The sequence below is a fragment of the Centropristis striata genome, chromosome 14, assembly GCF_030273125.1.
Source record: "Centropristis striata isolate RG_2023a ecotype Rhode Island chromosome 14, C.striata_1.0, whole genome shotgun sequence".
NCBI classification, from domain to species: Eukaryota; Metazoa; Chordata; class Actinopteri; order Perciformes; family Serranidae; genus Centropristis; species Centropristis striata.
In genome coordinates, this window is record NC_081530.1 from 18606966 (window position 1) to 18634017 (window position 27052).

Here is a 27052-nt window from a genome sequence, read left to right on the forward strand (position 1 = left end):
AAATAGGGGTCAAAAACAAGCAAATAATATTCATTTTCTAACCTTCAAGCTACTTAACAAAGGCAAATAAAAAGTATCTATGACACATTCCGATCAGATGATCCAGCGGCTCCAGTTACTGTTTTTCTTTTGGAAATGTATGTTAAATCAGAAAATATAAGATAAAATCGAACTTTATTAATCCTGAAAGAAATTCTGGTTCCAGATTGCTCCAAAGCCTCCAAAACAATGACAACAACGATCACAATGTAGGATATTATAAGAAAAACAATGAACAAAATAGATAACAATAGCAATATATAATATGTAAGGACTTTGTTTACCTATTTGTTATCTAGTTGTTTAATTAACATTAAATATATACTTATCAAGAAGCAATTTCTATTATATTGTGTGTGTATATAAATATATGAATATGTATTTATTTATGTTACTTATTATTTTGGCGCTGCTACTGTGAATGTGAAGGTTTTTGAAGGAAAAGGCCTCAGTGTGGAAATGACATTGTTTCTTCATGTTTAATGAAGAAACATTTTTGTAGAACTGAAGAAATTAAAGTACTCAGCATATTTCTCACAAAAACAAAATCAGAGAAAAGTCAGAAATAAAGTTTTTTTGTCCTTTTAATCACCTCATGACTCAGTGTTAGTTTCTTTAAAAAGTTTTGTTAATCGTGACTGAAAATATTTGTGTGGATTTTTTTTTGGTGGATATGTGATGTAAATCAAGTTCAGATATAAAAATAAAAACACTTGTTTGCTTAAGAAGATTTTTTTTTAATTACAAGTCTATTTATTTTTGAATATGCAAATGAGGGATTATTTAATGCTACTTTTGAGTAAACACCTAAATGTGTATTTTGTATGTTTTTCTCCAACTAATCTAAAAGAAGGGATGTTATGGAAGCAAGAAAAAGAAAAAAAAAGTCAAAATCTCAAAATTAACCTGTAAATGAAAAAAATAAATGTTTCTGCCTACAGGGGGTGTATCAGTCTCAGTCATTTGCTGTATTTTCTGCTGAGGACAGACATCATGCCTGCTGACAGTTACTGATCGCCTCCCAGCAGCTGAATTTGATGGAAAGGTTCACAATGACTACACAAACACAACATAGTCCCCTCTAAATGTTCCCCAACAGAACCTGTCTTGCGGGTTTGAAGTAAAAATATGGGCTAGTTGTCCAGCACGACATAAAAAGAGTGAATTATGAGAAGAGTATGTGAGCGGTGCGTTGGTTTGTGGCACGACATGGACAGTTTTTGTCATGTGGTTTGTGGGAAAACCCGTATTGGATCCCAGCGGTCACCTGGGCAAAGAACCTGAAAAAAGTGCCGCTGAAGAGCTGTTTGTCAACTGTTGTATTAACACTGCACAGATTGAAGGATTACCAGGGGGAAATATGTGATTGTCTAAAAAACGAAGACAAATAATCTATGCGTATACAAGTTTTATTGCAAAACTAAACCGACAATAAACACAATAATCCATTCAAAGCCCCAAACAACTTGCATCCAATGAGTCACGTGAAAGCTGGGTTGCAAAATCTGACGCCCTACAAAGCCAGAGCAACAATAACAGAATAAAAAGCACTATTTTAATCATATAATATAACACACAGACTAGTCCACTCCGGATCTTATCGGCCGCATGTCGCAGCCCGCAGCTTTGCGCGGATAAACAGCAGCTGTGAGCCGCAGAGCAACAAAAAAAGGAAACTCAAGGACAAAAAGAATCCCAACAGACGACTTTAAAAGGAAATAATCTTTCATCCGTGCATCCAGCAGTTAATCTAAAAGACTTTAACGATCTTAACCCCCCGGTCGGAGCACCATCGCCTCCGTGAAGCTGCGTAAATACCCGGAGTGTTTTTTTTGTTTTCCGCACAGACGCAGACGGCTCCTCCTGCTCAGCAGCGGCCTCCATTTTAGCTCCTTGCCCGGTCGGTGCCTCACGTGTCCTGGACTGTCTTTCTCACATGACCCGTGTGTTTGTCCCCGTGATCAGCGCTTCCATCTCCGTAAATCAGTGTCGTTGAATATCGGCGTTTTACACCCGCAAAAGCTTCATGGATATGCTGGAGCAGAGTCTGGACAGCTCGGCGAGGTGAGAGGCTGCTGGCCGCTTCCTGCTCAGCCATGGCTCCCTCCACGGCCTAAAACCTTTTTCTCCTTGCAACGCAATGCTCTGTTAATAACCTGCATACTACAGATACTTTTAATGTTTATGCATCGTTTCGTTTTTACCCTCCGGTGGGAACTATGGGTGTGCAACTTGTGGAGGATGATGCGTTCCGGCATCCATAAATGCATTTTTAGCAGAAACGGAGCGCCTTTTTGCAAATGTGTAACATCACGATAACTGTTTTTATTTACTTGACAAGAGAGACAAATGCACGGCAGCAATATGTCTATAATTCTGAGTAAGAACAGTCAATTGCACTGTGCTGTGATGTACCCGATGCAACTCTTTAATGATTTAAATGCTAAAATACAACTAGAAGGGGCGTTGTTAATAGTGTTATAATTATTTCTGAAGTTTGTCTTGCCTTGTGTAGTAAATCAAACCTTTAACACATCAGTTTTAATTGTCAAATAATTGTCATTTTCCCCCTGGAAGTTGCAGAAAACATGACTCTGTCACGCTTGCACGCCAGTTATATTTCACTTTATTTATGTTTTATCCATAATGCCCTAATGTGACCACCTGGGGGCGACCTCTATCCACAATCAAGCCCTAGTAGAGCTTAATTCACAGAGACAGCACATTTCTGATAAATAATTGACTCACTGGTGTTCTGTTTTGTTTTTTTTAGTCACGACAAACAGGAAACAGAAGAGGTGGTGCAGTTACAGGAAGGTAGGAGCATCATTTCTTGTAATCCTGCCAAATGAAACAAATTGTTTATTATCTAGAAATTTTAAAAGTATTGTGTATATGTATATGTAATAATACATTATAGGAACTGAGACTTTATCCTGAACCAACATTCTTGTAAAAATCCTACTTGTGCAGAAATGCACCAACTCACATCTGTTTTTCATGGCTCTGCCTCGCTGTAGGGTCACATTTTGAAGGTGTTGACCTGTGTGTTGCAGGAGAGGCGGTGGGGACGGAGGAGCAGACTGCAGTGACCATCACCGGTGTCCCGCAGGCTGCGTTCGCTGACAATGTGCAGTACCAGTTCCGCACAGAGAACAGCGGAGGACAGGTGAGCATGGAGCACCTGCTATCTGCAGAAAATATATATAGTTTATCATCGTTTTCAGAAAGTCTCACTGAGATCAAGATATTTTTACAAGACAGATAAGAGCATTTTAATACACACACAATAAGACAGCTCATTCAACAACACAGTTCTATCACACACTGATTAAAGCATGTAACCAAAAACGATTCATATCCCAAGACATATGAGTTAGTAGAATTTCAGTAGAGGGGGTCTCACATGACAGCAAATGCATTTTTCATTAATCTGGATGTTTGTATTCTAGCTTTGCTGACTTTGCATGGCTAGTTTGTGGTTAGCTCATTCTAATGCTACCTTACATGTTATGTGAACCCTTACAGGGGTTTTAAATAATACTCTAATTAATTACCACACAATTAATGATTTATATTACCTGTACTTAATAGAATTGAGAGCTGAAGTGAAACCGGAACTTCTGGTTTTTAATCCTAAATAGGCTAACATTAATGAAACCTAATTCAGAACCCCATTGACATTTTTAACAATTTTAATAAATGGCGTACCCTGCTTTTAAGCAGTTTGTGGCTCACTTCATATACATAACATTAGTTATTTAAAAAAACTTTATTATCAATCTGATAGTGTTGTTTGCTAACCCCACTTTGTGTTCTATCCACAGACTGTACATTAAAATAAATAAACTGTTTATTCCATCATTTACACTTTAGCTTTATGATTTTTGAAAAGCTAGAAAAACACATGACCCTCCTTATTCTTTAAATGCAAATTACTGCTTTACTAAAGCCCCATTCACACGGTTAATGTTCTGTGTGCTGTTAGATTATTACAGGTCCTACAGGAAAAAAAGGTTAAAATGGCACCTAGGTTAAAAAAAGAAAGAAAATTATTCTTAGAAATGTAAACACCAGGCAAATACGTAGTGACTCATTTTAATTCTAGAAAAAAACGCAAACCTCGAATGTCATGGGAAAAAGATGAGACAGATGTAAACAGCTGATATCACTCAATTTCCTTTTTGTATGACGGGCAAATAAGGTGAGGAGGAAATAAGGAGAAGGTAAATGTCAAACACTGTGCTCAGGGTGAAGTTGGCTCTTTGAGTTAGTCTTATTATTTGTTTTTTGTAACTTTTACTGTCTGTTCTGTCCTCAGGTGACCTATCGTGTGGTTCAGGTGACAGACGATCAATTAGAAGCAACAGCTGATGGCACTGGAGCTGTCAGCGTCGTCTCCACTGCAGCGTTTGCTGGAGCCCCTCAGGCAGTGGCACAGGTGAGTACACATACTAAAGCAGGTGTAAGGGTGGGATTATTAACTAATTCATATGCACATCCCATTACTTAAAAAAAATAAGGCAGCAAAGAAGAGTTTGTGTCTAACTATAACGAGACGTACAGCTTTGGCTCTTATTTGTTTTTTAAAATAAAATAATAAGGATAAATTGATTTAATTTACTTTTTCTGCCAACCTTATCCTTAATCCATAATCATAACTGGGGGAAAAATGAATCCAAGAACCACTACAGCAATGTGAACACTTACAACGACATACGTATCATATACGGTAAGATTGTGTAAGTTGTTTACTTTTTGACTGACTTGTCCCTGACTCCTTCTTGGCCAGGCTGTTATCCAGAACCCTTTCAGTAATGGGGGCAGTCCTGGCGGTGAGACTGTGGGAGGAGAGACACGTTTCGCTTATTTCCCTGCCGCCACCGTCAGCGATGGAACGGCCGTGTCCGTGCAGGCCACCGCCGACCCAACGATAGCACAGGCAGGAGGTGAGAAAACGACAGGGGAGAAACAGGACAGAATTGAATGCATATAATATATGTCAACAGATTTTCTCAGTTGAATTGATTACAATAGGGAGATGTATAATGATGCACACTGCATTTGCATCATTAGACTTCCATTATTTTCCTTTTCCTGCAGTTATAGTTATAGTTATATAGTTAAAAAAAATCCAGAATCCGGGAGGGGTAATACTATGAGAACATTTTTTTCCAAGACTATTGTGTGAAATCATGACAAAAATGTAATGAGATTGTAAAATCAAAGAATTTCAGAATTTCCAGACTTTATTCTTGCACATTTCTAAGATTAAAGTCACACATTTGTGGGATAAAAAATATACAACCACATGATTTCATTTTACAGCATTGGATCAATTCAATCAATGTGGTTCCTTGACCAAAAATATTTTTTTCTCGTAAATTTGTGACTTTAGTCTTTGAGAATTCCTTTTCAAATTTATGCCCTCATAATATCAGAATATGCTCAAGTATTTATTGAATTTAATTAATTATTTAATTTAACCTACAATGGCCAAAGTATGTTGTTGTAGATCACATTCCTGAACAGTAAAAAAAAAACCCAACAATTTATAATTCAATCATCTTTAATTTTCACAACTTGTCTCTTAAAATCCAGGCCAGTTTTACGTGATGATGAGCCCCCCTGAGGTGCTACAGACGACAGCTCCTCGTACCATCGCACCACGCACACACACCTACACTGCGTGAGTATAACTAAACACTCCCCAGCACATTCATCCCATCCCTGAAGTTACCAAATCACTATAACTCTCTTCCCCCACGTGTTTGGCCGACTTCTCACCCCTTTCCCTGTAACTTCACGGTGGATCGGATACTCTTTGCCTTTTCCTTCCCTTTCTGTCATTGTGTGTACAAATAAAGATACAAAACAAATCAATATCCATCATTTAAAACATCCAACATCTGAAAACCACACTCTGTCCTACTTACCTGCCATCCCCAGAGACCTTGGTGAAAGCGAGATGTTGCAGCATGGCAGTTCAAACTGGTGAGAAGAACTTTCACATACGCCCCCACCCTGCCCCCATCATGTGTTGTAGAGAGACGTTTGGTGGCTCACTAATCCATCATTAGCATCCTTGTATCGTGAATTATATGTTGACAGGTTTAGTTAACAACCAGCTTTAGCTTAGCCCACAAAACGCCCGTCTGAGGAGCTGAAGGTTCAGCTTTTCTCCCCCCAAGACTAATGAAGACCAATGAATTTTACATTTTTCATCAACCAGATAATAAAAAGAATAACAAATGACAAAAAAAATTCAGATGCATCTGACAATAATTGTTTTTCTTTAATTTTATTCTAATTCAGGTGTTACATATTTGGTTAATATTGAAAATCTGCCAATTTCTTTATAATTTCATTGTCACTTTTGTTTTGCTGTGTCTTTACAGGAAGGTGGAGGGTCCTCGGGCGCCAAGAGATGAGAGGCGAAGAGCACAACACAATGAAGGTATGTGGTCACTGGTGTCATGAGTGTCTTAACTTAGTTATTTGTTGGAGATGGTTGTTAAAGTTCAGGTGTGTAAGTGTGTATGTTTTGGATCTAAATGTGTGGCTGCAGTCACTTCAGGGTGTTAAAGTTTTAGAAAGAGGGAGATGCTGGATCCTGGTCTGGTAAAAGACGATGCATACGCCTCTTGTTTTTCTTAAATTTTGGTAAGTTTTACTTTTTTAATTTGTCTTAACATGAATTCCAAGTGGCATTGAAACATCCTGAAAAGGCTTAGTGTATCTTGAGATGAGCTGTAGGAACCCTCTGTGTGTGAACTGAGTTTGTGTGTGGTTCTGTAACAGTAAATAGAACATAAATAAATAGAATTCAGCATTTTAAGCAAAAAGCAAACCTAAGATAAACATAGGCATCTTTCACGAAAGAAGCTTGAATAGCTACCAATTATTAACACCATGTGATATAAACACATTGAACACAACACAAACTCCCTAGTCTAGCCACCCTTTCCTAATCTGCACTTCTCCCTTACTGCTGTTTGAGGTGGTTAGTGTGGGCACACTGTGTGCACATGCACAAAGCATGCTCAGGCACCGGAGCTGGTGGCCTTTTTTACACCATGTTTCCTTGTGTAAATGCTGCATAAACAGTATTTCATGCTGATGTATGTGTAAGGCCTGAATGTTTTCAGTTTGAAGGGGTCTGAAGTTGTATTTCCTGTCCTAAAAGGTGTTTTTTTCTTTGTTTGCAGTGGAGAGAAGAAGAAGAGACAAGATTAACAACTGGATTGTCACACTTTCAAAAATCATCCCTGACTGTAGCATAGACAGCAGAACTGGAGCGGTGAGTGCTCAAAATACCGTTTTCTAAAAGCCCACGTATTTTCCAAAGCATGTTAGATGGTGACAGATGGCTACCTGTCTTTTTTAACCCTTCTTTAGCAAGGCTGGTCCCACTGAATTTTCTAAATCTGGAAGCCTGGCCAAGATAAAAGCAATAGAGAGCATGCAGACGATAAACCGCTTTAAACAAAACGCACAGTATGATCTTACATGAGGATCATATGACCTAGAAGACAGACAAGGGAAAAAGGATCTTGCGAGTGAAGCAATTAGGAATTCCAATTGAATTAGCCTCCTTCACTAAATGTTTAAATGCTTTAATTGGGATCAACCTATCCAGCCGCAAATCTTTCTGCAAGTGATTCCAGGCTGCAGGGTCAGAAAAAAAACAAGGCCTGTTACAGTGTCAACCATAGGGACGTACAGAGAGAGGGTGTCTTTTGAAAGCAAGTCACTAGTTTATGTGAGATAATCCATAAAATAAGAGTGGAGCAGACCAAGGATGGACTTATCTGGCTCTAAAATATTTTTTTAGGTCAAGCTGCTAGAATGTCCACATTTAGCCTGATTGTGTCTGCTTTATGTCTGTAATCTTTTTAAATCTGCGTCTGCGTTACATTCTCTGCCCTTCATATCTTCACATTGCATGCATGCATGTTGAAACTGGGTTACATCCAGACTGCTAAACCTGAACCCATGAATCAGTGCACTTTCTGTGCATTCTGAGGTTTTTTGACTAATGCATGCTTGCATAGCTGATACTACAAGTCATATTGAAACACCAGATCTAACCACAGCCGGTGAGTCTCAGTCTCAGTCGAAATGAGGCTCTATTAAGTGGTAATTGTTTTGGAGATAAAAAAGAAAAATTAGCAGTTAAGGAACTGATGAGTCATAATTAAGGCATTTGTTTTTTTGTAACATCTAAATGTGCTGGGGGTTTTTCAGAGTAAAGGAGGCATCCTGTCCAAAGCTTGTGACTACATCCGAGAGCTGCGCCAGAGTAACCAGCGACTGCAGGAGAGTTACAAAGAGGTGGAGCGAGTGGAGATGGACAACGACCTGCTTAGACAACAGGTTAAACTCAAATATATGAACCTGTCTTTCTTTGTGTTCACTCAGCTTAAATTTAACGTACGTGTTTAAGTTTATTTTGTGCCACAGAAACAATAAATTGATATACAGCGTCTGTGAACATAAGGTTACACTACACCTCAGCCTAATGTGCTCACCAACTTTTTTTGAAAATTTTGTATAAATTTGTGACAGTTTGATGGAAACCTGACTACTCAGACACACACTTAAACTCCAAGGATGATAGTGGGTGAAACTAAGTTTCCGATGTTGCTACTTTTCTATTTATTTGTCTAATTATTTATTTATATTTTATTCTTCTAGATTGAGGAACTGAAGAATGATAATGCACTGCTTCGAGCACAGCTACAGCAGCACGGTGTAGAAGTCAATGGAGATGCAACACCACAGTGATTGTGGACTGGACACTTGTAACATCACAAACACAATGTCGCATCCTCCCACCCACCTGAACAATACCAGGAAAGGAATAACAATGAGACAATTTCCATCTGAAATCGGACCACACAAACACACACAGGGCTCGAGACGAACACTGAAGGATTGTAAACGCCTCCTCCACCTCCAGCTGTTGAAGGCTGAATGCTCTGAAATCCGTTAACTGTGTAGCTAACTGAACCTCTCACCTCTGCTTCAAGGAATACAACCTCTGCACAGCACCACCACACTTGCACCAAACTTTCTTTTTACTTTAAATTATGAACCTGCCATTGAAAATCTATTTTTAATGATTTCACCTTTTTATTGTACCGCAAAGTTGTCCTACTTCCTTTGTTTTGTTGACATTTGTTGTGTTTGAAACTACTTAATGTTAATAATAGCTCCCATTTAATTTTTATTTATTAGTGTTTAAGAAATGCGTACATGGAAAGAAAAGCTGATTCCAGGATATACTTTTTCCAGCAACAAACATAATGGGCAAATTTTGATTATGCTCATCGCTGTTGCGATGGATAGTTTTACTGTCATAGGATCATGTGTATATGTAGCTGATCTGTGTGCAATTTGAGGTAACGTTTTTTAATTTCTGCCTCTTTACACTGACACTCCAAGCACCAGGCAGAGCTCACAAACAAAATCCAATGTCAGTAAATAAAAAATATATAAAAACTTTTCTGACGGTCAAAGTAAAAGCAGCTTGATAGCACAGGCATGGAGGTTTTATTTTTAGCGCAAGGCCTTAATAGGAGCCTGTTGGAGAATTTAGGTGTTAACATAGCTCAGGTAATTGGGATAGTGCACTGGGAAGTGGTTCCTGGACTCAATGAAGTCTCTACAGTTAGATCTCTCTTGTGTCCCCGCTAGGTGCAATGTACAGATAAATGAGAATGACATGATTTTCATGGTGGGAATCATTTAACGGGCATTAAAATGTGGTTGGTTTGTATATCTGCTTAATAGGTCACTGGTGTGATGCACTGAAATAGAGGTTCAGTCATGAGAGGTCTTGGTTTGAGACCGGCCTGTTTGGCCCACTAGTCCTGCTGCATTTTAGTGGACACCTGAGGTGCTTTTTTTTTTTTTTGCAATTTTCCCTAACTCTTTGAAACTTTGGGAACCTTTGCTGCTGACAGAAGACCGTAAAACAACCTTGGTCGGGAATGTGCTGAGGGTAGTTTGAACGCGAGTGATGATAGTTGTAACTAACCAGCTTTTGTCTACACTGAAAGTCACCACAGCATGGAAATATAACCACTGGCATGACTAATTCTGATACTACAATAAAACAGAAGTGTTTATACCCGAGTGTTGTTTATCAAAGATGTTGCCTACATTTTGTGTGAAGGGGATCAATATTTTATTTCCATACCAACTTGTGATGTTAACAAGTAGAGATTGTGGAGCTGCTCCATAGACAATGTAATTAATGAATGGGAGGCTGATGTTGTGGACCCACAGATTGTGTTTCTTTTTCTTTTCTTTTTTTTAATACCAAATTAGCTTTATAATCTCGTGTTCTCAGTCCTGAAACAGAATGTACCTGTATATTCTTTATTATAACCATCGGTGCTCTGTATCATCAATAAGATCTTTCTCAATTTATTATCTATGGAGTAGTTTCAAACTGTATACTTATTGACATCACAAAAGCAGCAGGGGGTCAAATAATACTTTTAAAAAGTGATGATACAACCTCAAAGTTTGTTTCTATTCCACTTCGTTTTTAAGATGAAACGTCGTCAGTATTAAAATCGCAACACTGCTAACTAGGGTTATTGTTGGACCTTACTTTACGTTGTTGTCACATAACGACGTTGCCGCAGTTTTTTAATTATTGAAGAATTTCGTCAACGTTGTGTTCGCTCGTTGCCTGGAGACGGCTCGACTACTTGTTGCCATAGCAAACCTGGTCCAGAAGAACCATCACGCGCCGAATATCTGAACATTCTAGAATCCCGGTGAGTAAAAATCGGTGTGAAGAAACTTTGAAATTAGACTTTAACGCTTCGTCGCGGTGTTTGAGTTTCTTTTTCTTAAACAGCAGCAATAACCATGCTAATACAATAAAAGATGCGTCATGTACACTTTATGGCCTTGTTGTCACCTCGGCAAGGTGAAAACACCATTCAACTCAAATTAGCCGTTTTATGACAACCGTAATTTGCTGGTCCCTATAGCCTCAGAGATTTACTTCGTGTCTGTCATTTCTGTATTACGCGCAGTGGTGGTAAAAGCATTCTAATATCACAAAAAAGTACTAATATCATAATGCGAAATTACTCCACTACAAGTAAAACTCCTGCATTCAAAACCTTACTTCAATAAAAGTACAAAAGTACCAGCATGTTATTAAAGTATAAAAACTAATAGTGCTCATTATACAGAATGGACCCCGACTGATTGTTATATATTCTAAATATATGGTAAGCACTCACTTGATTCAATAAAAAATGTCAATACAATATTCAGTGATACTTTTCAAAATGATACTGCAGGTCCAGGTAGTTGTAACTATAGCAATACATGCTTTTTTTAGCAGTGCTCCACATAAGTAAAAATTATATTTTGCTTAACTAAATGGACCTTAATTTTCCCTGACAGCAATTTGTAGTCCTACATCATGCTCATACATCAACTTTATTTGTTTTCTGTTCAGATGATATGATAAGAGTGTTGAGACTTTTACTGCCAAAGGGCAACGCTTCTATTTCCTCTGAGAATGTAGCATTATGATTTGGGAAGATTTGGTTAGTGATATTTGAAAACAAGCCTGTGATAAATTTATATTGACTAATAATGCAATTTCTGCTGCACCATCTCTCACGGTCTAGTTGTGCTGCATGTGATAGTAGTAGACTCAATATGCTTCCTAAAATAAACCCTGCACATTTAACTACTTGAAAATAGAGTGATTTGGATGTTTGCATGTTGCTGCAGCAGCAGTAGGATGTCTGCACTTCCTGCAAAGCCTGGCCTGCGCCACAGTGTGTCAGAGTGGAACACCAACAACCACGAGCTGTCTGCCACAGCAGAACATGAGCGGCATGTTTCTAATGTGATCCGGCAGGAAGGGAGGTCACTACGCAACGTGACCAACTGCAAGGTAAGTTTATATTGGTGAAGGTGCATGCCAAAAAGCTAAACAAAATGTGTCTATTTTTGTCCTTATTTTATCAACCTCAATTTAGTCATTTTCTTGCACGTTTTCTTTGTAGACAATCTGGGATGAAAGCGATACCTCCAGCAGGTTGAGTGACAGGGTGTGGGATGTTTCCCGGTGGAAAGAGGCGTTAGAAACCTGTGCCAAGAAAGTGGATGAGGAGATGGAGGCTCTGACCCTGGTGATTTGACCAAAAACTTCTGAAAAAACTGAGTTTGTCTCAATTTCTGTTCATAATAGTATAAAGATGCCAGTCCATGTATACATTATTTGTATGTTTCAGTATATTTTATAATCATACAGAGTTTAAAGAAATGGTGGCTGTGCCTTCAATAAATAATGATCATACTGGTCATGATGTTGGTGTTATTTCAGACTTACTGACCTGTAGTGATGTGAGGTTTACTGTATGTTGGGACAGTCTAAGGAGCAAACTGAGACGGCCTTGGCTGCGACTGCTGTTCCCCTGGAGGTTGGCTGTGAATGCTTGACCCTGAGGGACGGACGGCGAGGGTACGAGCTTGTCACTGACCCTGTAAATGAACAGCTGAAAAAAGAAGTGGAGCTGATTGAAAGAGTGCAGCAAGTTCTGCAGCAGCACATAGACAAGTCCTTTGAGCAACTGTGGTAAGAGATGCAATGGTGTGATGCAAAAATCATAGAGGGACCATTTTCTGTTGTTGTTTTTTTGCTTTTTCTCTGAACCTTACTTTGTGGTTGTTCTCAGTGTTTTGCAGGAGGCTCGGCACCAGCTGACTGCTGACATCCAGAACAAGATGGACGCCCTGGACATTGACATGTCCTGTCTGTCACTTACTATAAAGTCACCTCAGATCTCCCTGAAAACAAACCCAACCCGCATACCATCAGGGTAATCCTGGGATGAAATAACTAAATTAAAATGACTAAAAATGAAAAAAAAAAACTCTCAGATTATTTTAAGCAGAATATAGTTGAATGTTTTCTTTTTCAATTTTCCTGGTTAACTCATGCCTCAGTAGCTAAAGTACTGTAATTTCATTGTCATTGTTGTAGTTCCTGCACCCCCCAGGAGTGGGTCCAGTTCAGCCAGTATAATGTGGCTCGTGCCCAGGAGGCCATGCAGGTGTCCCTGCAAATGAGGGAGGACATGAGTCTCACCAGAGCCCAGGTCTGTACAATGTACATATTTGAAATGTACATATTGCCTGGTAAAATAATTGTTGAATAAATGAATAAAACACATGAAGTGATGCAGGAAATGTTAAACAAATATTTTATGCTTTGGTTTTCTTAACTATTTGGAGGTATTGTGCACTAATTCTGCTTTGATCTCTTTTATTGTGTTGTATATGTGGCCAATATCCAATTAATTATTCTGTTTTGTTTTTCTTAGCTGCAGAATGAGTTGGACATTCAACGCCGTGCCACAGAGTTCGCTCTTCGTAAGCGCAATCACCATGAAGAGCAGGCGTGCGATGAGCTGGAATGGCAAATAAAAACTGTGTGTTTATAATATATAGAAGAAGCAGGTTTCTAATGTTTGAGAATTGCTCATTTAAATCCAGCAATGTCCCTTGTAGGTGATGGATTTCTGTTTATAGTAAAGTGCTTCTGACTGTCATACATCTACCTGTAGACTGAGGATGAAATGGCAGAAATGGAAAGAGACATCCAGGGGCTGGATGCAGATCTGCAGGCAAAGACAGCCTGCGTGAAACTGGCTCACACCCGACTGGAGAACAGGACCACTAGACCTGGCATGGACCTCTGCAGAGATGAGGTTTAAATACAGCACATACTGTAGATGTGATAAATATGGAATATTAGCAGGTGCAGTGGAAGTAGCGCTGTGGTTCGGGCAGGTTTGGTTGTTAGTGCTCATGTTCTGTCTGTCTTTTCCTTCCTGTTTGTTTGCAGGTGCAACACAGCCTCGTTAATGAAGTCCATCAGCTGGAGGCGACAATCATGACTCTGAAACAGAAGCTTTCTGAAGCCCAGTGAGTCAGAGTTTTTATTTAATGGTTCATCAGCAAAAACATCCGTGTGGCAATATTAAAAAGTCAAATGGGAGTTTCCTCAAGTTTCTTTTTTTGTTATTGACATTCAGAATCCAGCAAGATGATACAGTAACTGATAAGACCTAGATTTATGTAGGAAAAAGATGTGTACCTTTCAATATGATGCAAATTATTTTACCATTAAAAAGTCCATTTAAGGGTAGTGAAGAAAATGTTTGTTTTGTATGCAGGTGCATCTCAATACATAAGAATATCATGGGAAAGTCCATTTCCAGTAGTTCAAGTCAAATAGCCCCAAACAAGTATTGAGTCATATAGATGGACATACTTTTCAGAGGCCAACATTTTCATATTAAACACACTTTTAAATTGGTCTTTTGTAATATTACATTTTTTTAAGACACTGAATTTTAGGTTTTCATTAAATGTAAGCCATAATCACTATAATTAGAAAAAAAATTAAGACTTGAAATATTTCTTTCTGTGTGTAATGGATCTATATAATGTGTTATTTCCACTTTTTGAATTGAATTACTGACATAAATAAACTTTTCTATGATATTCTAAATTATTGAGATGTACATGGCTAATGCATAAGCATAATAATGCTTTTAAAATAGATGACTATCTCTTCTATACAGTTGATAAAAAATATTAAAAATACAGTATACAGGCTGAAAGATCAAAAGTCACAAATAAGTGTTTTGAATACCAGAGAGGAAAGAAATCACTCTAAAAACTTTAATCCCATCTCTCCCGTCACATGCCCATTCAGGCACTCTCTGCAGAAAATGAAGCTTCATCACAGCCGCATGCTGCAGGATCTTTCCAGAAAACAGGAAGCCATGTCTCTGGAACAACGAAGCATGAAAACCCGCACCCGCCTCACATCACCCTCCTGCACTGATAAAACCCCGGTGCTGTTGGTGCCACTCACAAACTCCAGCGGCAGGAGCAACCTGCAGCTGCTGGCTCAGTAAGACTAGGATTTTAAATCGCAGGGACCAAACAAAAAAATACATGAGGGTGATTCCTTCATTTTTAGCTTTGACTTTGTTTTTAACCATTCAGCCAATGTTCTGTCCTAATTTGAGGAACATTCAGTTCTCTTAGTCTAAAATTAATCAATTACTGCAAAAGAAGTAAACACTTTAACTTTATTTATTTATTTGACAAAAACTGTTACTTCTTGCAAAAAAATATCCTGACCTGTCTAAATCTTTATGTGATTGATTTGCTTTGTGTTGTGTTAAATGATCAGTTATGTACCTCATCTGTGTCTATTTAATTTAGACAGTAATTTTAAAACAGTTGCTTGTTTCCTCTCGCCTGAATAAAGAGTTAGTCATGAAGATACAGTATGTCTGGCATGTGAATGAATTAACATTTGATGTTGTCTTTTTTTCCATGACTGCGTACAAGAATTCACAAGTGCTCACGTTCATGTCAGGTTAGCTCGTTAGTTTTATTGACCATTAGCTTTAATGTTTATCCTCAATATGTTGTTTGATTAACTGATGCTGTTTGGAGCATGAAGATGGTGATAATGACTCATACAGTATGCACTGTATAGATAAAAAATCTGGTAAACAGGCACTAAACAGTCTCTCAGACAATAAACCCCCATAACACTCACCTTCCCCTGTTGTAATGTCTCCAAATGGATGTGTTTGTGTCAGTTACTGCATTTTTATGAGGATTTCGATGGCAGAGCAAGATCTTTAAAAAAAAAAAAGTATGGTGTCTTGTCTCTGAAAGTTTACGAAGTGAGGCCTACTGCAGTAAATACAATTGTATGCTTGTCTTTAGAAAAATGTTTCCATGCTGACTTAATTTGCTGTTTAAAAAGACTATGTAGCTGCTGTGATTGACAACTTACAGGTGCATCTCAATACATTAGAATATGATGGAAAAGTCCATTTCCAGTAGTGCAAGTCAAATAGCCCCAACCAAGTACTGAGTGCATAAATTAAAATTGGTCTTTTGTAATATTCAATTTTTTTGAGACACTAAATTTTAGGTCTTCATTAAATGTATCCCATAATCATTATAATTAGAAGAAATTAAATAATTTAAGACATGAAATGTTTCATTCTGTGTGTAATGGATCTATATAATGTGTTATTTTCCACTTTTTAAATTGAATTACTGACATAAATAAACTTTTCTGTGATATTCTAATTTATTGAAATGCTCCCGTAAGTGGGACTAATTAAATGGCCCTCATGAGGCGAATAAAGGCTATGCTATTATTACTTTCACTTCAGCTAATAAACAAGGTCAATATGTAGTCATTACTTTGCAAGATATCAGAAGAGTAACTATACACACATTTGTTTGAGAAGTGATCAATAGACAAATCAAACAGCAACAGACATGTGTTTTGCTGTGGGTCTTTTCTTGGAAAAGGCACTTCTTGGTATCCTGCTCTAATAAAATGCCTCCGCAACAAGCAACGGGGATTTTCTGCTCCATTTTCCTCAACAAAAGCCACCCACTCTGCTCTTACATTCACTTTCACACATACACACACACACACACTAAAGAACTCATTCTCCACCATAAAAACTGTGAGCAGCGCCGTCATGCCACAAACAAGTCATCGTTTCCCAAAGCCCAACCCATCCTGTCCTCGCATCGACCATCAACTTCAGCACATTTATGACTTTACAGCCCGGCCCTCCAGTTCATATAGACAGCCTCGGCTTTAAGGGGATGGCCATGTGCTTCCTGGCACGCTGAATTATTCTGAATCATTTCACTTAAGGGCCCAGATGCTACCTGTCTGTTGCCCTCCACTGAGAGGGCAATTAAGTCAGCCTGGTGCCGGCTAAATGCCCCCTTCTTCTGCATGAGTTGATGCATCTCCTTATCTGGATCTCTGTCATGATGTCGTGTGCACCTCGCCCCCTTCCTGCCCACATGCATCAGCACCTTTGTGGCCAACGCCTCCTTTTATTTATTTTTTTTGCTCTCACCTGTCTCAGAGCTGAACAGAGTGGAGTTTAAGAAACTTGGCACAGCACAGCTCCCTGAGCTACGAATGGAGAATCGTTCTTTTGAAAGATGTGGTTAATAAATGTAGAGGACACAAGGAAGACAACGCACCTGACTATTTGTCAAAAAATCAGTTTGTTTGCTTATTTTAGACAAGTCTTGTTTGAAGATTTATCCTGGACCTTCAGTGCCTCTCAGCGGTTTCCATGTCCTAAACTGAAGACATGCATTTGGCTTTCAAGGACTGTGTCGCCCTCTCTGTCTACATCTTTACCTTCCTGCTGGGCCTCCCCGCCAACGTGCTGGTCTTCTTTGTCTACGTGCGCAAGGCCCGAAAGCGCGGTGCCACACCCAACGTGGTCTACGCCCTCAACTTATGTCTGGCCAACCTGGTGCTGGTGGCCTGGCTGCCCGTCAAGGCTGTGGAGACTTTACTTCAGGACTGGAGGCTACCAGCACTCGTCTGCCCCATCTACAACTTCTTCCTCTTCTCCTCGCTGTACGGCAGCTGCCTCTTCATCGCCGCTGTGACAGTGGGGCGCTACCTCAGCATCGCATTCCCGATTATCTACAAGAGATACCGCAGTGCTCGGATCTCTTGCTTCATCAGCGCTGCACTGTGGACCTTGGTGCTCCTTCACCTCAGTTTCGCCCTGGTGGCTGAAGGAGGGAACTTTGTCTCCACGAAGGATGACACCTCAGCCTGCTACGAACACTTCAACGCCACCCAGCTGGCTGTTCTGCTGCCTCTACGCCTGGAGATGGCCATCGTCTTGTTTCTCTTGCCTCTGATTGTGACGTCTTTTTGCACACTGCGTTGCGTCACCCTGGTGTGGCGCTCAAATTTGCGCCCCATGGGAAAGAGAAGAGCCCTGGCTGTTGCTCTCTCCACGCTGGCTGTGTTTGTGGTGTGCTATGCACCCTACAACGCCTCACACGTTGTGGGGTTTGTGCAGGGGGAAAATGTGAATTGGAGGACATACGCCATGCTGACAAGCTCCTGTAATGTTTTCCTGGAGCCTGTGGTCATGCTGATGCTGTCGCCAGCAGTGTCGAGGGGGATCATGGGAAGAATCTGTGGACGGCAAAGCCAATTCAGCCGGATTGACGGTTTTCGAAATCGATGTAATAGCATTGCACATGTCAAGGTAGCACATACGGTATCTGAGAGGAGCCATGCGGGTGCCGAGGTGACAAAAGTAAGTCAAGAGTGACGTCTGGATGCCACCTCCTAACACATAAACCAGAAAATCATCTTTTTTCTTTAGTTTAAATGTTAGAAAAGAAGATGAAAATAAGAGAAGAATGTAAAGTTGTTCTGCAAGTCTATGATTTGCTGATTAGTTCCATTTTATGTCAGTGTTTTTGCTGATGAGAGAATTGACTCATTATGCAGTTTTTCCCTTCGAGTGTTTCACACACCGGGACAGGCCAAAGGTGTTGCCAAATTACCAGTAAAAGGGAACTAATAGCAGACCTGGAAATCCATGTTTTTGACTGAGGAAACTGCATTTTTTTTAAATGGAAGAGTTCAACAAGTCTTGGTTTTAAACCATTCAGTGGAAAACAATGCTGAACTTTACATCACACGATTAAGTTCGGGGACAATGGCTCCATCTGGTGTCAGTCAGTCACAGCTCCAAACTGAAAATCACTTTGAAATATTTCATGTTGTCTTTTGGAAAGTGTTCTCAAAGGTTTTCTTTTCTTTACACAAAAAGACTTCAGAGAAGACAAGCTGACATCTGAAAAGACCTTTCCCACAGCAGATATGTTGACTCCTCAAACACAGTCAGGTGCTGATATCATTAATAATGGCTGCATTGTATTTGTATTCCGTTGCATGGATCACTGGTACAAGATAATGGAGCAGACCATTAATGCTGTTAGATTACTTGATGTAATGAGTCATAATAGTTTGGCATAAAGGATTATCAACAATTGATGATTGATGTTTTAAATCAACTCCACATTTATTGGTTTTTTTTTTTTGGCCATTTTCAAGGCTTTATTGATAGTGAGAAACAGAGTGAAAGGGGGAGACAGAGGGGAAGACATGCAGGAAAGGGCTCCGAGTCGGATTCGAACCCGGGCCGCCCGCTCACGAGGACGGTGCCTCTATGGTATGCGCTCTACCAGGTGTGCCACCGGGGCGCCCCAATCAACTCCACATTTTAATTTGTTTGAACATGAATTTATTGGTTTCAGAACATATGATAGTAATTAAGTCAATTGTAAAATGTTCAAAATAAAGTATGATGTTAACAAGTGCATTGTGTCCGTTGTCTGTTGTCTTTAAAGAGTAAATAAAACCAAAAATAAAAAGTGTCAGTTTTGGAAATACAAAGTGTGAAAAGCTTCTGCAAACAAATTAAGTTACTGACAGGGTTGAGTCAGATTACTTTGAAATATAGTCTGAATACAAATTACCCTGCAATTTTTGTAATTAGTAGCATAATCCGATGCATTACAATATAACATGTAATCAATTACTTCAATTTCAAACATTATCATTGCAGCCTGTACTAAAAAATGGTGCAGCCATTGAGTTTCACAAATCTTTTCATCTTAAAAAAAATCTTAAAATGTATTTTGCTTATTCAGCACTTACAGTTGGTAAAATCAAATGACCGTTTAAGTTTAGGTTGTAAAACGGTTAGGTTTAGGCACCAAAACCTCTTTGGTAAGGTTAGGAAAAAGGAGCAGTTAGGCTTATACTAGAAGTTTTATTTTAAGGTGACAAATACAGGAGATGTGTATCAAAGTTTAAGAGATCCAGCACAAACAACCACTGAGTTACTAATGCTCAAACAAAACGCCTTATAACCATCCCAGAGGCCTGTTCCATAAAGCAAGTTAAAAAATAAATAAATCAGTCACCACACACTCCAGCGCTGATGCAATAATTTATTAGACATCAATAAAAAATGTTTCGACAGTAAAACTGCCTTCATTGGGGTCAATCTTATCTTTTTTATCCATGTCTAATAAATTATTGTATCGGAGCTCGATTTTGCTGCAACATATTTATTACAGGTGTGAGTTTGACCTACTTTTAACTCACCAATAAGCAAGTTTACCAAATAATTCAGGTCTTATTTTGGTTTGTTTGATTCATTTTCAGTTGATTTGAATCCATAAAGTAAATGGAATTATTTTCCCAGCATAAGCTACCATAGCAACTGAGCTTGAACGCTGTTGAATTTGCTTAAAAAGAATCAAATCAACTGACAAATGAATCAGACTAAACTAAATAAGTCTGGCTTATCTTGTAAACTTACTTTTTGGAGCAGGCCCCTGGTCTCCCCACCATGCTACTGTGTATACAAATACATGAACCATTTGATAAACACATCTGCTCTTAATGTGTTTTTAATGTTCAACCTCAGATCAGCCAGGGATCATTTGGCACCATGCAGCAGAGTAATCACAGTTTGTTGTTGTGGATGTTGTTGTGCAGACGGATGGTATAAAAAGGGGGCTGGTGGGAGGGTCTGTGATACAAACTGAGACACAGTGGAGCTGAGTGACTCCAGCTAACCAGCACTTGTGTCAGCTGCCAGAACTGGAAAACATGTCACTGATATTAACAGATAACAGGTGAGTCAGACGTCTTTTACTGGAATAACTATTATCGTAGCTGCTGGTGATAATAGGGTCTATAAGCAGTGACGGTTGAAAGGACGGCTACGGCGTTGGAGAAAAACAAGCGTTGTTGTAACCAGCTGTCTTCTATGGGAAAACAACTGGTTTGCCTTACCCATGACTACGGCAAACTGGCATTTCTTCGACCATCGCTGCTTAAAGGCCCTAATAAATTAATCTGAACCTACTTGGGTGTATTGTCAGAAATGTTTTAATCTTTAGCTTCTAAATTACAAAAACTTACAAAACGGACAGGTTTAATTTCATTTAAGCATATTTTTTATTATGCTTTGTAAAAATTTAACAATATTCAATGTCTGTCCTTATTCACCCATTTGTGCCCAAAGACTGCATTTATTATGATAAGAAAAATGCCAAAGAATACAACTTCAAGCTTTTTACATCTCATGAAAAATCTGACTTTTATCAATGATCAAATTCAGGATTTAAAAAAAATATCAAATGCCTTCCATGTGAAATATTTTTACACTGCATATGAATTTAGAGATACCAAATACTTAATTGGGCCCCTTGTAGTTTCTGAGGTACAGGCATTTTCATATCATACTACACGGACTACTGTTTTTTATCCTCACATATAATGGAGTATATAAAAAACAGGACTTCTAACAAACTCACTTTGCAATTGAACGATTTGACCTGTTTAGAAGATTGACTCAATGGAAATTGAAATGGATCTGTATCAGTTTTGAAAAATCCCATTTTGTTTTAATATAAATAAATCGAAATTATCTCCACTTTTACCAGCTGCAACATTAAAGTGATGAATGCATTAATAAAACATCATTAAAATCCCCAATTCTGAAATGTGTAATTCTGTACTGTGTACTTCTACTTCTAGTGCTTTAGTATATCCTGATGCTAATTTTGTTCTTTTACTAAAGAAACAATTTCAATGCAGGACTTTTACTTGTAAAAGAGAATTTCTTCAGTGTGATAATGCTACTTTTTAATTAAGTAAAATATTTGAGTACTTCGTAATTCAAAACAAAGGTTGCATTTTTCAGTTTCAGACATGTAAATCTAAGTTCTCTGTCCTCTGCCGGGCACAAAACATATAAAGTTGGCCTGCAGCAACGTCTGACCCTCTCGTCACCCTCAAAGCCTGTCACACAAATATAATTATTACGACACATTTCCACCGGCATCACACCGAGCTTTCGGCCAGTTGCTGGGTGATGATGTTTGGAGAGCGTGGGGAACAAAGATTGTCTCCGGGAGCTTATTAAATTTCCCCCTATTGAAGGCGAGATAGCACATTATTCAGCAGGACGTGCTTATTAAGTGCAGCCTTCGACAGATCTGATCAAACAGTTTGCTTCCAGGAGGCGAGGTGTGCTCTCAGATCGCCGCAGCGTCACACAGGACGGTCGCACAGTGATGGAGAGCCTGGTTTCTCATGCTTCACAGAGGTGAGTCTTCAAGAAACTTATAAAGACTGCAAATCTATACTTTTATACTTCCACTTAAGTGATGTGGTTCTTGTTTGATATAAAAGGTGTTGCAAGTAAAACTGAGGGGAGCGAATGCTTGAATATAAAGCTTTGGATCCATTAATATAACTTAAAGTATTGTCTTGGCTTCTATATTTAAGGCATATTATCCTTTATTGATTTGGACACTGTATTTCAATAAAATCCCACAATCACTGTCCTAAAACTCTGAAAATAGTCTCCAGTGTTTTATTCCTATTTGAGTAACGTGTTACAAAAAATAAAGTGCCCACTGAGCTGTTTTAGGACATTTTTTGAAGAAAGAAATGTATATAAAGTATTTATGAGCCAGTTTTAAAGGTACTTATTCAGTAGGAAGTAATGGACTCGGGGCTCAGTCCATAGAAAGGGAAGAGAAGTTGGCAAGTACTGGAAGACAAAACATTGTTGGTTAATATACATATATATATATATATATATATATATATATAACCTTATATAACTTGTCTTTTTACCCCATTACCAAATAATGGCTTTTTCATGGTGATTTTCTGGGCTCAAAGTCAGATCTGTCAATTTGAATCCCTGAATTTCATCTAAAAGAGAATATGAGGTTAAGACAGGATAAGATTTTTTTTCGGTTGCCTGGTTTGAGATATTTGAGGCATCTTTCTTTGCAAATGTTAAAAAATAAATAGTAGATAGATTGTCATTTCCACTGACTTGTTTAAATATTTCAAGGATAACTTTTGTATGTACTTTTTTTTAACAAGAAGAATGGATTTTAAATGTCTTAAGATCCCTTGATGTTGTACATGCAGTTTCCTTCAGGAATTTTAATAAAAGGTCATTAGCATGCTAACATACTCACAATGACAACAGAGCTAATGCAGGTATAATGTTTGCCATGTTTACCATTTTAATTGAGCATTTTAACCTGCTAACATTTGCTAATTAGCAATAAAACAAGTATAGCAGAGGTTGATGGGAATGTCATTAGACTTGCAGGTATTTTGTCATTAACTTAAGTCATGGACAAATATAAATTTGACCTGGGGATCATGAATGTCTATACAAAATGTAATAGCAATCCATCTGCTAGATGTTGAGACATCTTACTCAAAGCTCCAAATGTCAATCTCATGGTATCTCTGAATGTTTGCTTTTTTGAATCATGTTTTCTTGTGTGCAGTGTCTAAAAGACTCCGTCCCAGCCGCCATGCTGTGCAATGGCCTGTTGCTTTCTGTCTACATCATCACCTTCCTGATGGGGGTGCCCGCCAACATCCTGGCGTTCTGCACCTTCTGCCGCAAGGTGCGTCGCAAGGCAACCCCGATAGACATCCTCCTCCTCAACCTCACCATCTCCGACCTCATCTTCCTCGCTTTCCTGCCGTTCAAAATGAAGGAGGCCTTTGATGGCATGGCGTGGATGCTGCCCTACGCCCTGTGTCCCTTCACTGGTTTCGTGTTCTACGTCACCATCTACAACAGCACCCTGCTCCTCACAGCTGTGAGTGTGGAGCGATACCTGGGGGTCGCCTTCCCCCTCAGGTATTCTCTGTGTCGCAGACCTCGCTACGCCGTGTTGGCCAGCATCATGTTCTGGGTGGTGACCTCTCTGAATCTCAGCATTGTCTACATCATGCCATACTCACAGTGGAATAAAGGTTTAGACACCAACAACAGCAACACTGTCAGCAAGTCGGCCCGGCCTCCGCCCACCTGCTATCTGAATTTCACCGAAGAGGAGCTCGATATACTGCTGCCGGTCCGCCTGGAGCTCTTCTTAGTTCTCTTTTGTGTTCCCTTCTTGATCTGTTGCTTCTGCTACGCCAACTTCATCCTCATCCTGTCCAGACTTCCAAACATCGGCAGGCGCCGGAGGCTGCGTGCCATTGGTCTGGCGCTCGGCACGCTGATAGTGTTTGCTGTCTGTTTTGGGCCTTACAACGCCTCCCACGTTGTGGGCTTTGTCCGCAAAGAGAGTGAGGAGTGGAGGAACGTGGCGTTGCTCTCCAGCACCTTCAACGCCTGCCTGGATCCATTTATCTTCTACTTCTCCTCAGCGGCTGTCAGAAGCATGTTAAATCACTGCTTCAGGAACATCGTGGCAAAGCTGCACATCCTCAGGGGTCCTCACCAGAGACCCTCCAAGACTGAAAAATACAAGGAAGCACCTCATCCTTGAAAATTCTGGAGAAAATATTAACATTTTGGTGTGTATTTGATGCGAAAAAATATGGACAAAATAAATGCTTGGGTTGATCAACACTAGCCAACTTTGAAGAGTTAAGGTTAGGGTTAGAATAAAAGACGGGTTTGTGTTAGAGTTATATCCCGATACTTTTACAGTAAGTCAAGTTGTCACGTATAATGAATTATAAGGTAGATTACTGCTGCACTTTGCCTCATATTCATTTATTAAAACGCTGCATTGTAGCAGGGCTAAAAAAAACACCTGCACAGTATGCCACTAACATTCTGTAAAATCTACCATTTTCAGCTTGGTTGATTGGATGTTTTCTGTCGAAATGCGCCTTGGGCGTTAATCATGTCAATAACTTCTATCCTGAAGTTTTTTAAGTAGGCTGTACAATTGGTAATCATTTGTACTAATGATTTATCCAGGAGAGTTTCATTCCCATTCAAACAGTGGAAGTGCTTCAACTAGGAGTTACATAGCATTGGCTTTGGATAAGAGTGAACAGCACTGTCTTGGCCCAAAACAACTCCTTCCTCTTGGGTATTGTAGTTTGTAGGATAGCCAAACTGACGCACAAAACATGACTTACCGGAAACAAATAATTACAACTGGTGGCCATCTAAATGTATGATTGTAACATTATGCAGCCTGTGATTCTATGCTAGTGCTGATCCAAAGCAGAATTAGCCCTGACATTGCAGGGTTATTTGGGCTTTCAATTTCCAGTGCACAATGACCAAGTCATAAAGGAAATACAGAATGGGGAAAATACTTCTGGCAGAGATGTATGCCCATCAAAGCTGCTAAAGTGTGACTCACGTATAATTACGTCATGTACATGTTTTTGGTTCGTAGAGGCACACACAACCTGTCTGACCTTTTGATAAAAATGACTGAGCAAACTGTCCCATTGGAACAGATACATACAGTGTCCAAGTTAAATATCCTATTTTCTGTGACTCACTGTGCAACAAGATCAAGGTCACTGTTTAATCAAAGACAAGTGTTTTATAGGTACAAGGGATAAAGCAATTAAAAATAAGGGGATGTTAGCCTACATAAGCAGGAAGTGGAGATGGTACACTGCTGAGGTAATTTGGAGTTATATGCATGAAGAGGCGGACGTGTCAACAGAGATTACACAATGTCACAGTGAAGAACAGTTATAAAGTGTGTCTTTCAAACAGAGGTGACAGATAACCGGCTTCTCACCATTTCCTGTCAGTAATAATGAACATAGCGCTCCTGTACAGGTGGAGTGCATGTACACACAGATAGCATCCTTTATGGTGTTCTGTCATTTACTGACCTGGTTCAGAGTTTATTTATTAGTTTACTGTGTATACCAACAATTTATAAAAAAGTTTAATTAATCTAATTTCCTCATGTTCCCAAGCAAGTAAACAGTCCGCTGAACAACGATGCAGAAGGGATGTGATTATTGCAGAAAATAAACGGTTTTGTTTAGTTTCTTTGGCTTAAATTCACCTCTAACATCTGCGTCACAGTCATTCAGCTGTTTAATATTCGACTTGTTTCCCCCACCTGTAAATTCTTATTATGATACATAGTTCTGTGCAACTCTTGATTTATGGGTCCCATAGTTTCCTTATAATTTCCTCAAGAGTAACTGTTGTGTACCTGTAATGTTTAAAGAATTATCTTTAAAAAAAAAAAGTACAGGTGATATTTAGCCTCTTTAGTCAACTGGAAATTCAATGTACAAAGTGCCTATGAAATCCTTAATTATCATATAGATTAAATGACTATTTGAATAAAGAGACCAATTATACCATTTTAAAATTGCACATTGAATTACCAATGCCTTATCATGTGAATAAAGAGACCAAAGAATCATTTAATTTTGTGCTAATAATCTGTACACAATATATACATAATAATACATTATATATGAGTATTGCAACCTACCTTTACCAGTGAAGTTGCCATCATGTGTATTCAGGACACATCAGGCCAGCCGAGCATGTGAACCATGCCACCTTTGTTTCTGAAGTTTTAAATTAAATTAAATTACAAACAAGTATGAAACACAGCAAACATGATGGAGTTAAAATATTTAGTTTCCAATTTTATTTTTGTTTGTTTGTTTTACTAAAACAGAGCTCTGACAGTAATTCCAGTCACTGAGATATTGAAAGTTTTTCAACATCTATTGAATAGTTTATTTTTACATTTCTTACTGAGTGTAAAAAGTGTGGCTCATTAACATTGCAAGGAGGTGAACTGATGTAAATGTTCATCGTTTTGCAGGTATTTTGTCATAAACAAAATTATTTAAACAAACTGAAATTTTTACCAGATGGTGATACTAGGAAAAACTTATTTCAACTTACCAAAGCTTTTGCAGGTGGTGCTCATAGGAAGCACCAGGCTAACGTAAGGTGCAACGGTTAGTTAAACTAACGGCCATTAACGGCTGTTAGCTCTGTCGGCAAATTTGCCGTTAGCACTAGCTAACTATTAGCACAACTTATAACGGTCACTGTAAACTAAGCACCATTAGTATGGTAGACCTAATCAAAGCTATCAAGTCCCGAGTGTTTGTTTTATTGTTCTTTTTATGTTTAAAATAAATTTAATTCATTCAACATTAAAATGTCCAGGTTTTTGCAGGGAGTCGCCGCCATATTGCGCCTGTCCAACGAAAAACAAACAAACAAAAAAACACTTCAAACACATTTTAGCTTACCACTAG

At 38.9% G+C, this 27052-nt stretch overlaps 4 protein-coding genes and 1 long non-coding RNA gene across 8 annotated transcripts; 4 read left to right on the top strand and 1 right to left on the bottom strand.

Moving 5' to 3' along the window:
* The first annotated feature begins 1638 nt into the window (after positions 1-1638).
* Positions 1639-10174, top strand: usf2 (upstream transcription factor 2, c-fos interacting). Of its 2 annotated transcripts, XM_059349576.1 has the most exons (11): positions 1639-2103; positions 2813-2856; positions 3096-3208; positions 4361-4480; positions 4832-4988; positions 5641-5728; positions 5989-6033; positions 6438-6496; positions 7248-7339; positions 8287-8415; positions 8737-10174. In XM_059349576.1, exons 1-11 carry the CDS (start codon positions 2066-2068, stop codon positions 8824-8826), a joined length of 975 nt encoding a protein of 324 aa, XP_059205559.1. In that variant the 5' UTR covers positions 1639-2065; the 3' UTR covers positions 8827-10174. The 2 variants fall into 2 exon arrangements, with proteins under 2 accessions (XP_059205559.1, XP_059205560.1); XM_059349577.1 differs by lacking the exon at positions 5989-6033.
* Positions 2650-27025, bottom strand: LOC131984670 (uncharacterized). 2 transcript variants are annotated; one of them, XR_009395581.1, is made up of 7 exons: positions 26691-27025; positions 26266-26344; positions 12745-12873; positions 12420-12581; positions 4795-4913; positions 3029-3230; positions 2650-2880 (listed from the first exon to the last, which is right to left on the bottom strand). It is a non-coding gene; the product is annotated as an uncharacterized LOC131984670 (long non-coding RNA). The 2 variants fall into 2 exon arrangements; XR_009395580.1 differs by lacking the exon at positions 12745-12873.
* tekt2 (tektin 2 (testicular)) lies at positions 10667-15719 on the top strand. Of its 2 annotated transcripts, XM_059349573.1 has the most exons (10): positions 10667-10832; positions 11812-11977; positions 12090-12215; positions 12456-12661; positions 12762-12905; positions 13070-13184; positions 13410-13517; positions 13653-13796; positions 13934-14013; positions 14810-15719. In XM_059349573.1, the coding sequence occupies exons 2-10, from the start codon at positions 11822-11824 to the stop codon at positions 15012-15014; spliced, it is 1284 nt and encodes a 427-aa protein (XP_059205556.1). In that variant the 5' UTR covers positions 10667-10832; positions 11812-11821; the 3' UTR covers positions 15015-15719. The 2 variants fall into 2 exon arrangements, with proteins under 2 accessions (XP_059205556.1, XP_059205555.1); XM_059349572.1 differs by lacking the exon at positions 10667-10832 and having other exon boundaries at positions 11642-11977.
* Positions 16621-18245, top strand: si:dkey-211g8.9 (free fatty acid receptor 3). Its single transcript, XM_059349574.1, has one exon. The coding sequence runs from the start codon at positions 17256-17258 to the stop codon at positions 18243-18245; it is 990 nt and encodes a 329-aa protein (XP_059205557.1). The 5' UTR covers positions 16621-17255.
* LOC131984669 (free fatty acid receptor 3-like) lies at positions 23350-24321 on the top strand. Its single transcript, XM_059349578.1, has one exon. The coding sequence runs from the start codon at positions 23350-23352 to the stop codon at positions 24319-24321; it is 972 nt and encodes a 323-aa protein (XP_059205561.1).
* Positions 27026-27052: the final 27 nt, after the last annotated feature.